Here is an 11,892-nt window from a genome sequence, read left to right as displayed (position 1 = left end):
AGTGTGTATACCCCCACTTCCTTGGTTTGGTGACAATACAAAAGAAAATGACTTCTGAATATTTATTACATCGATATTTCAATTTTGTGGGAACATGCTGAAGGCACAATGAAGAAAACAGTCTCAAAAAACTGACCACAAATACCACTCCAGGGAGAGTGGCTCCCAGGTATAGAACTGTAGGTATTTTCTAATGTTTACTCCATAATAAAACTGTTTAAATAAAATTTAAATATCAGAAGTCTTAGTTGTGATAAAAACTTCACTTGACTTTAAAGCAGAAGTCTTGTGACAGCACTCTTCCACAGCAAATTATAGTGCTACTGGCAGCATAAATAGAAATAACATGAAGAAGTGACTATTTCCCAAAGCAGGTAGCCATGGATGTAGAAAACTGTTTATATAAAGATTGTATAACTTAATATACTAGAATATTTACAGAATTCTAAGAAAAACTTTTCCCTCATTTCCAAATAATATTAATTTGAAGAAATATTTTGGCATTAACTGGCACAATACTTACCTGTTTCTTGTGCAGAACAAACTAAACAGCTGCAGGGTAAATTTCTTTTTATGTACGGTCAGAATTAAAATTTAAAACATCACAAACCCTCAGTGAATAATAATTCTCTTGAAAACTTAGAATTTTATAAGGTAGCTATCCCCACTCTAAAAACTTAAGAATGTTTATGTGGGCTTTTTTTCCCTAAAAGCAAAAAATTAAACATTAAAAAAACTTTTTAAAAGAAATCTAGTTAACATTCTTGTTTTTAAAAACAAAATGTTATAGACCATTAAGAATCTATCTTTAAGTACTTAGTTTTAGTACAAAAATCTGAAATCAAGTATATTGTATTATGATATGCTACTTTTGACTTGAAAAGTAGCCTAACGGAAGATCTCTTAATTGCATTACAATACAGATCCTTGAGGAGTCTTTACAAATTAAATAAAAATTATATTCAACTTTCTTCAAAATATCTACTAGAAATCTTTTAAAATCTAATATACTATCATTTTAGACAATTTTTGCCTTTGGTAACTACTGGTACTATTCTTTAAAGATAGTAAAAAGCAAGAATTTCTTCTCTTTCCTTCCTTCCAAACGAAACATCTCAAATTTTATGTGTGAGGCTTTTTTTTCTTACATAATTTGCATTTTAAAACGAGCTCCAAAAAGTAGTCAGAAAAATAATCAAAAGTCTTAAGTACAAGTTTAAAAAAAATAGCATAAACCACTGAAGATAAAGTAAGAAACTATTTTCTTTTTAGCCAAAATACCAAGTATTTTAAACTTTATATAAATAACACACATACACAAAACCCCACCGTATTTTAGGTATGGTGTCTAAAATGGAGTGGCACTAAAACCAATGAAGACAACAACAAATAACCCTTTATACTTAATTGAAAATATGTATACTCTCATTTTTCTTAAAGGCATACATTATGAATTTTCTACTGGCATTCTTGAATAAAATTAAGAAGCATACTTTCCACCAATTTACTCTCTTTTCTCCCTTGTATGTAAGAATCTCTACCAAAAGGAAATCTTTTCTATGACTGCAATAGAGATTTCTGAAAACCTAAAATATATAGTCTTCAGAAAAAAACATTCCTAACTCACTATGCATCTTTATAAGCTTATACATTTAAAATGAATCTGTTTTACGGCTTACATTCAAATTTAATGCATGACCACAGGTCCCAGGGATTGAAGAATCTTGTTGGCAGCCAATGGTTCAAGGGATGACAATATTCTTGGCATTCGTAATCTCAAAATTTTAAAAGAAAACTATTCACTGTAGTCTTAGAAAAACTTGTATATAGTTCTATTTAAAAAGCATACTCACCACAAACAGATACAAGAGAGACAAATAAGAAAATAGATTGTGTTATATCTTTGTAAACTTGTTCCATTTCAAAATGTATTCTTTAGGGTTAGGGAAATTTCCTATACAAATAAAACTAAACATTTGTTCCCTTTGCTTTGAAAAACATTTACAGTACATAGAACAACAAGCTAAAAGTATACACCTGCTTATATTGCTGGCCAGTGATATAGATGAACAAGGACACAAAGGTGCTTATTCAATTATCTGAGCATCTTAATTTGTCTGTATAGAGAAGTTACTGTAGATTGACTATGGAAAAATTAGAAAACATCATTAGTGAACACTAGCTCTTGTGTAAAACATCACACAAGGTGTCAGAGTATTATACATTCACTGTGGTAAAAACTGTACATACATATTTCTATGCATTTTTAACTTGGCAAATTTACAAGACAATTTTTTTCATCTCTTAAAATTCTGAGTTGAGAAAAGTCTATTTTTTTTCTTTTGTCAAAGAAAGGTGACTTAACTGACTGATTAGGTTCATGAAACTTTTTACAGCATTCTTTGCTAAGGACTTTTCATCAATGTCTTTAACTGGTATCCTCATGAAGAAAAACTCAATAAACTTTGAAAGTTTTGAGCAGGTATTTCCACATCTTTGCTGGCTAGCATCATGATATACACAAAATGATATACGTAATAATAGTCCAGGGCAATGTGAAATGCAAAACTTGGTTCTGTAAGTCTATTTTGGTCTCAGCGTGAAGTTCTTTTCTTTCATCCAGCCATGTTGTCCCTTATTTGATCAACTCGAAGAGCTAGGTCTCTGAAAGAGGGGCGCTGATTTACATTGTTGTTCCAGCATTGTGTCATGATCACATAAATCTGTAAAAGAAAATAAAACAAAATTACAATGCATACAAAGTGCCATCTTTTAACTGGCGAAAGCATGAATTCAGAACTCCAACTTAATTTTCCTATACAAGTATCATGGCTTAGAACCACAGTCATATGATTATGCTATTTATCTAAAAGCTCAGCAAATTAAATTTCATAAAATGACCTAACATCCTTGGGTAAAAGGAGAAAGAAAATGCATGACTACTGTGGATAAAAAGTTTTTTTTCTTACCTCATCTGGGCATCCATCTGGTTTTGGTAATCTTCCATTATTCTTCAGGAGTTCTATCAAATGAAACACAATCATCTGTCCTTGTTTGTCATTGCCAATCATACGCATAAATTCCTGAAAAACAAACCCATGTTTCAATGAGATTTTTTTGATATATTGAATTTGAAGCAAAATCCTTTCTCAGATTCTTCCAGTAAATGGGAAAATGTCTGTATATGTATGTTTTCTTATATGTTGGAAACCTTTTAAAAACAGACTATTTTAAGAATCAGTAACTTCCTTTTCAGTCATATTTCAGAAAGGACTGTTAAATGTGGAACCTCTATAATGCCATTATTCTCTGAGAAGAGATCAAAGTAAGTGAACTAAAAACATATTTACTTCGGTTTTTTGGTTGTTGTCGTTTTAACACATCATATTACATTTCACGTGAAATAAAAAGTTGAATGTAAAAGAGGCCATAATAAAAAGAAAATGCAGAATCAATATTTAAACATAAATGCAATGGAGAGAAAATGTTCATGTTAGAAATTCATAAAATTAAAGTTTGAACTATAAGCTAGAGAAATATTTACAATGAACATATCATTTATAAATTGGTAAGAAAAATTACCAATATGAAAATAGGCACAACACATGAGCAGACACTGCACACACACACATACTCATCCCAAATACCCAATAAATATGTACTGTCATGTTAGTAGGAGAAATGCAAATTAAAATTAAATATATACAACTTCTCTCCTATCAATTTGGCAAAATTGAATAAAAATATAATGGTCAATACTGGCAGATGAAGAAATGAACACGCCTAATGCACTGCTAATGAGAGTAATTTGGTAGAGCTTTTCTAGAAAGCATTCTGAAATAATCAAAACTCTTTAAAAGAGTTTATAACTTTTCATTTATAATTATACTTTTATTCTAAGGTGACAACCAGAGATAAACAATATGTATGAGAATATTCACTTGTTCATTGAAGTGTTACTTAAGACTGAAAAATGAAAAATGATTGTCCAGAAATATCTTAATGATGAAATGCTACCCAGAAGTTGGACATCATATTTGCAGTAAATATTTACTAATACAGGGAACTATCCATGCTTAATACAAACTGGATGGTATGACCTTTATTTTATAAAAGAAATATTTTTAACAAAATTTCACTTTTATATACAAAATTAAAAGAAGCCTGGAAGAAAACATATCACAATATTAAAGTAGTTATCTCTGAGCAGTTGAATTAAAGATGATTTTTTTCATACTTTCCTATATTTAAAAAAATCTATAATGTACAGGAAAAAAATTACTTTAAAAGGTTTACTTTAACTTTTGCAATAATTCCTAGAATAAATGAGCTTATTTGATTTACTAAAAATAATACTAAGACAACATACTAAAGAGTACTCAACACCCCCTTTTTAAAAATTCAAGTTAATTTAATTAATAAGTTTAGGGTTATTTTCTCAGATGTTGTCTTACAAACAAGCAATAAGAGGCTCTAAAATGAGCCCTAAGATTAACATTATTCTTTGGAAAAATCTTTTCTCATATTAAAAAAGTTGAAAGTAAATAAAAAGCACACCGACCGCTGGTGGACTTTTACTCTTCTCAATATATGTAAAAAGTTCATACAGAACCACTCCAAAGCTCCAAACATCTGAGGCCACAGAAAACTTGCTCTCTGTCAGTGATTCTGGAGCATACCTGTAACACATTGAAAGCATTCAAAAGACAGTTACTTGATATGCCAATTCTTGATTTTACCTGCAAATCACTGGATTAAAAAAAAAGGGGGCCAGCCCTGTGGCTGAGCGGTTAAGTTCGAGGGCTCCACTTTGGCGGCCCAGGGTTTCACTGGTTCAGATCCTGGGCGCAGACATGGCACTGCTCATCAGGCCATGCTGAGGCGGTGTCCCAAATGCCACAAGTAGAAGGACCCACAACTAAAATATACAACTATGTACTGGGGGGATTTGAGGAGAAAAAGCAAAAAACAAAAACGAAAGATTGGCAACAGTTCGTAGCTCAGGTGCCAATCTTTAAGGAAAAAAAAAATCATTGGGTTAAAAGGTGTACAGAAAAGAGTTAACATAGCAGGCCTGAGGCTGCCATCTTCGAAAAGGCCTGCTTGCTTAGAATGTTGATACCTGACTGGTGCCTGAGAACTTAGATTTCAGGAGGGTTTCCACAATTCCCTAAATGGTAAGAGTGGCTCACTGTGCCTATATTGTTTCTGCAAACAATACGGTTTATTCTGAACATCTGCTTTCCTTCTGAGAATCTGGAATTTTGATATGCGTCAGGCGGAGTATGCCTATGTACCCAGTCCCAATAAAAACCTTAGGTACTGAGTCTCTAATGAGCTTCCTTAGTAGACAACATTTCACACGTGTTGTCACAATTTACTGCTGGGGGAATTAAGCATGTCCCATGTGACTTTACTGGGACAAGACCCTTGGAAGTTTGTCCTTGGTTTCCGCCAGGCTTTGCCTCAGATGCCTTTTCCCTTTGCTGATTTTGCTTTTATCTTTCCCTGTAATGAATCATAGTTATGAGTATTGTCACTGACTAACTGCCCCGCAGAACTCAAGGGAGGTTTCAGAAGCATTTAACTGTTTCTTCAAATTGTTTTTTTCTTTTTAGTTAAGAGATGTAATCACCAACCACCCTGAACCAGACCAAGCCCCACTGCAAGAGCAGCACCTGTGGGGATGCACAAACTGTGCCTGTGCAAGTGAATACCCACCTCTCCCTTTCGAATATTCATTCCCTATCCAAAATAAAAGGCCTCTGCTGTCCTGTGCTCTGGGACAGCCATGACTTCAGAAATGATTCCTAGTGGTCTCCTATTTGCTGTAAATAAGCTCTACTTTGTGTGACAATTACTTCTGGTGGAGAGTCTGATTTTAACTCACCAGGAAGTGAACCCACTTTGGTTTGGTAACAGTGTGGCTGTTTGCTGAGTCCTGTGGGTCCTCCTAGTGAATCATCGAACCTGAGGGTGGTCTTGGGAACCTCTGATACACAAAGATAACTAAAATCCAAAAAAATTTATTTTTGTCTCTATAGGTAACAGCAGTGTTAACTGCAAAGCACCTTCTAAGAACTGAAAAATAAGCTGCTCTTTGCAAGTTAAGCTTTAAATGAATCCTGATAAGTGTCATAGTGGGAAAAAATGGCTTCTAAGCTGGAGCAAGACTTGAAGCTATTAACATATAAAAGAAAGAACCTGTTAATCAGAAAGGGGGTAATGATGAGAGGGAGCACAGAAAATAGAAAGTCATGGGGGGAAATGGTGTCACTGTCCACTCATATATCAACACTATGCAAGGGAGAATTTTGGTCAATGCACTGAATACCATGATTCCATTGCTAATGGGTTTATCCTTATTATAAAGGATGGTGACAGAGATATGTTTTAGACTGATGAGATTAAAAGTATGAATTACATAAATTTAATCTCTCCTTCAAAGCTAATTTAAGTTTTCTCATTTCCACAAATCCTCCTCTGACTACTCAAGGTCTTAATGACCTTATGCTACTGAATTTCTAGAGTACTTAAAAGTCCATACTCCACATTTAACCACGTAAAGGTATATTCTTTTTATAGTTAGTTTTTAAGAAATTTTTAGATATTTAGTTATGTTATTTTTAAATGTATGTTAGTTTTATCCCACAAATGAAATATAATCTCTTTCAAGACAGTGCTACTCCCCCAACCCTTTCAAAGTATTTTGTTCCTTTGGTTTCCATGAAAGCACTCTTAATAATTCCCACCCCACCAGCCCCATCTCCAAGGCTGTTTTTCTCTCTCCCATCATTTATATAAGGATAAATACAAATCAAAAAATAAAAAAAAATAATTCTCCCTCTTGAAAATGAGGGGAAAGACTCTTCTTCCTCTTTTCTTAGAGCATTTACTTTAGAAAACCTCTAACTGTAAATTCTTTGTCTCTTTGAAATATATGTAAATCTTTATTAAAGCTTTTTCTTAAAAACCTCTTGCCAGCTTTATGATCCAGGAATTTCTTTCTCAAGAACCTGAGAACCATCTCTTTGGAATGGAATCATCATGGAAGATAGCACCCTACCTCCCAGTTTCTGTGAGAGGATAGAAGCCTAACTTTGGCAGGTGCCTCCTTCCAAGTTGCAAAACTACGTCCTGTTGTAAAGATAGGAGAAGTTTATAAAGCCAATTAGCTAACACAGATGGTCACTCCAATTACCAAGTAAATTTAGGATGAACTATGGGTAATAAATGGTGCTGTCAAGTCCTCTTACTTGAGGACTAGTTATTGTTCATCTTGAGAACATATATGTAACAGATTGACTCTCCTTGGCCACATGAAAGGGTGAGATTTCTTTCCGTCTTTGCAATCTCTTAGCAGATTGCTTGTGACGCATATTACTTTCTGGATTAATGCTTATTCAGTAATAAAACTGTTTTCCTTCTCTTCTATCTTTGTGGAGAGGTTTTCTAGGTTGGGAGGAGAGCTTATTTTGAATTATATTTCCCTAACACTAACCCGTCTTTTCTCCATTCTCTAAATTTGAGTTTCCCCAAAGTTCCATCATCAGATCTCTTCCCCTCTGTCAAAAACCTTCCCTTAGATAGTATCACCCATCTATTTACTAAAGTCTCCTAAATTTATAACCATATCTTTGACCCTTCTTTTTGTGCTTCAGACTTACTGAACATGTCCGTATTAAAGTTCTATAGGTAAACAGAACTCCATCCCCGCCTTTCCAAAACCTGCTGATTATTTTACTTTCCCTATGCATGAATGGCATCACAATCTACCCAACTCCGGAAGCTGGAAATCTTAAGAATTATTTTTGACTCATCTTTCACTCCAATGTCCAATGAACCACCTAGTACCTTTAGAGTATATCTTAGAAATATCTCAAATCAGTCTCCTAAACCAAAATTGCTGTTACAGTCTTGGGTCAGATCCTTATCTCATGACTAGTACAGCGATCCTCAAACCACGTGGAGTCACCCCAGGGATATATAAAGATCTTCCAAGGGGTACTCTACAGCAAGAACAGTATAAGGATCCTCTAGAAGTCTAAAATTCTGCTTCAACAATTTAAAAAAATATTTTAGCAGAATCATTTTTCCCTCAGTTCTTAATACCAACCCTAGGACATGCTGAAACATGCCGTTAGCTTAAAACAAAGAGCACTTCTGAACAACAAAAGCAATATAGATGACAAAGACTCTTTTAAACGATACTGTAATTTTTTAAAGATATGATGGCTAAATATTATGGATAAAAATTCTGTGTGATTTCTTTCAGACTTCAGAGTTAGTGTTCATTATTCAATGTTAGCTAAAACCTATGTTATCAAATCATATTCTGAAATATTTATATAAAATTTAGTCAACCTCAATTAATTGAATAAAACATTTAATTTTTTTTGCTAATATAAAAATAAAACTATATGACTAGTTTTTAGTAGTATATAGCTTTTTCATTAAATACATAGGAAAATTTTGATCATGATGAAAATGATGTCGTTTCTGATTTTTATACAAGCTGCTTATTTAAAAAGTCAAACAGAGTTCAACACATACCTCTCCCCAAAACATTTACTGAAGGAATACTATGCATTTTGCCATATACTTTACTTCATAAGTTATAATCTAGCTACATTTTATTCTGTATCATTTATTGCAAATTAAGTAATGAGAAATTACTTATTTTCATAACAATATGAAATTAATTATACTAGATATATATCATTTTAAGCTTATCTTGACTGCCCTTGTGATTTATCTTTCCAAATATTCAGGGAGAAATACAGGGCCCAAAATTTATATAATTTGGGGGCTTTCTTTATGACAAAGAATATAAAATTACGTATAAAAGTGAGTATTTAAAATTAGAAAAGAAGGAATCTTGGAAGGAAGGCACTCTGGTGGATATGCTTTGTTAGCTTCACTATAAAAAAGCCTCTGCACATGTGTTCTGCAACTTATTTCTGTGTTTTAAAAAGTAATATTTCATAATATTAATATACTTATTTAAATTAAAAAATGAAGTCAGACTTTTTCTGTCAGAAATTAAGTGTGATTTGTTTATGAGGCCTAGCATTGCTAAATGGGTTGTATGAGGACATTCTTCATAAACTGACTCAACCTTTGAGGCAGCACAAAGGTTTGCCATATTTAAATCATGTATTTAAAATATTATAAAAGATGTTATTAAAAAATACTGTGTCAAAATTAACAATATTTTTTTTGCAACCTTTTTTGAATGTATCAATTTAAACAAGATGCCTCTAAATGAGAGTAACACCACGACTGCAATTAATTTGAACAAGTTTTTTGGTACACTTCCCAGAAATTGAGAATAACTCTAATAATTGGGTAGTAAATCCACTTTTGAAAATCAAGTGGGTTTAATTCTTTGCTTTCAATAAAATTGAAAAAAGAATGGATCTAATGAAATTGCCAGATATATAAATTTTAATGGTAGATCCCTGTATATATTTTTTTGCTACACATCTCAGGAGTCATAGAAATCAATATTGTTATAACAAAACTTCCATTCCTATCTACTTATTTACACAAATGAGTTTTCTCAGTGTTTACATCTATGAAATGGAAAATAAACCTAGGTTTTATGCTGAATCTGGTCCCATTACAGAAATAAATAACATTCTTCCAACAATATAGGAACTAATTGGGGGGGGGGGGTGGGGAAGCTCCACTTATCTCTTTAAGAAATGTCTCCAATAAAAGTTTTTCAACAATTATCCAAATTTGTAAGTTATTTATATTGCTTTGGAAAATTTCATCCTGATAATAACTTCAGTGATAACTCAATCCAGAAGAAAAATGTGAATACTTAGGAGTTTTGTGGTCACAGGAAATTTAAAAATCAATTTCAATTTATGTACATATTTTGGTTACAAAAGAGATAGATGATCAAAAGATTTTCCAAGTATAAAATATAATACATTATGTAAAATTCTTGGTGAGAAGGGAAGTGGAAATATAATTTTAAGGACAAAAAGGAATGATGTAAAGTTTCTATCAAAAGTAAAATGCCTGTTCCTATACATTTTAAAGTGGGTGACAATGGGTATCATATTGCTGTGGTACTTAGATTTCATCGGATACATCTAAAAGATTGATATAATTGTTATTTAAATGTCAATATTTTAGGAAATATATTATTTACAACTACTTAAATTTATAAGGAAAAAATTTAGCTATCAATTTAAAAATGTGCAAGAAAGGATACAGTTTTTCATAATTCTCCCAGTGGGTATAAATACACAAAGGTTTGAAAACCAATGGCCTAGATTCCTACAAAAGTTGCCTAATTAGCCTTCTCTCTACTGTTAGCCTCTCCTTAATACAACGTACCCTCTATACCAATAGTTCTCAAATCTTTTGGTCTCAGGCTCCCTATACACTCTCAAAAAGTACTGAAGTCTCCAAAAAGCTTTTGTTTATGTGGCTTATATCTACTAATATTTACCATATTAAATATTAAAACTAAGAAAATAGAAAAGTATTTAATTCATTAAAAATAATAAACCCAGTACATGTTAACGTAAATCACATTTTTATAAAAAATAACTTTCCAAAAACAACAAAAAAATTTGTAAGAGTAGCATTGTTTTACATTTGTGTAAGCTTCTTTAATGTTTGGTTTAATAGAAGACATATCTTATAGCTTCTGGAAAATTCCACGATATTCTCATGAAAAAACGAGAGTGAAAAAGGCAAACAACATCTTAATATTATTATGAAAATATTTTTAACCTTATGGAATCCCTAAAGTAGGTATCTGAGGTCCCTACACTTTCAGAACTGCTGTTCACCACCAAGAGTAGAGCTATCCTCCTAAAATATGAATCTCCTCATGTTATTCCCTCAGATAAAGCCTCTATAATTTCCCACCTACACACTGTCTACTGAATAAGTTCTGAACTCATTAACATAGTATACAGGGCTCAAACCTTTCCAGTTCCAATTACTCCCTATTTGTTCTGTGATGACGCCATTCACTTGGAAGCTCCTGATCCTCTTGTTCTTGTCATCCTCCTCATGGAATGGCCTTCTTGTCTATTTAAAAAACTATTAATCAATAGTTGAAATGTCATCTCTTAGTTGTAGTTTTCTCTGATTAATTTAAACCCTCAGCAGAACTATTTGCATTCTTATATTTTCCCAACTTCTTCTTCATTATTGCACTTACACAATGCACTGCAATGATCTGATTACACATTTGATTTTCCCCAAACTATGAGCTTTTAAAGGGAAGAGATTATGAGTAGTGGACCTGTCAGTTGAATTGGCCTGCCATATCAAACTTTTCCTTTTAGTTCAGCCTTCCTAGTAAGAGACAGTTCTTTTTTCCCGTTGCTGATCCTATCTTCTTATCCCAATCTCCTTGTATGGTGTTTGGAACACAGTGGGTACTTAATAAAAGTTTATTACATTGTATTTATTAAGTATGCCCAAATCACTGGAAATTCATATAACTAATATTTATGGATTGCTAGTTAATTCCATTTAACTTCTTTAATTTCTTATTCTAGAAAAAAAGAATGAAATTCATGTATCACTGAGGACATGACCAAAATAGTCAAGCTTAGATGAGTCCTTTTTTTTTCCACTTCTATCCTAAAAATAATTAGATGATGGTAATGCTAACAATTATCATCAGGATAGTCCTTAAAAAGTGTTTTTATCATCATGAGAAATTTCAAAAATATACAAATTAGAGAACAATGAACAACCATGTATCTGCCACTTAGTTAAATTCATTGCTCACACCTTGTTTTACCTACTACTCCCCACCTCCACCCCACTAGACTTATATGAAGTGAATTCCAGACATGACATTATTTCAGCCATAATTATTACAGTACGCATCTGTGAAAGTTAAGGATTCTT

General features: G+C 32.6%; 1 protein-coding gene across 6 annotated transcripts in view; it reads right to left on the bottom strand.

Moving 5' to 3' along the window:
- Positions 1-1,808: 1,808 nt before the first annotated feature.
- Positions 1,809-11,892, bottom strand: part of JAK2 (Janus kinase 2) — a 136,287-nt gene continuing 126,203 nt past the window's right edge. For all 6 annotated transcript variants that reach the window (XM_008525246.2, XM_070589991.1, XM_070589989.1 and 3 more), the window contains 3 exons: positions 4,562-4,679; positions 2,970-3,083; positions 1,809-2,723 (listed from right to left, as the gene is read on the bottom strand). In XM_008525246.2, the coding sequence (XP_008523468.2) occupies positions 2,616-2,723; positions 2,970-3,083; positions 4,562-4,679 (340 nt within the window). In that variant the 3' untranslated portion in view covers positions 1,809-2,615. The remainder of the gene's footprint in view (positions 2,724-2,969; positions 3,084-4,561; positions 4,680-11,892) is intronic.

This window comes from Equus przewalskii, chromosome 22, assembly GCF_037783145.1.
Source record: "Equus przewalskii isolate Varuska chromosome 22, EquPr2, whole genome shotgun sequence".
NCBI lineage: Eukaryota > Metazoa > Chordata > Mammalia > Perissodactyla > Equidae > Equus > Equus przewalskii.
The sequence above is the reverse complement of the archived record's forward strand: the minus strand, read 5'-3'. Positions and strand labels throughout refer to the sequence as shown.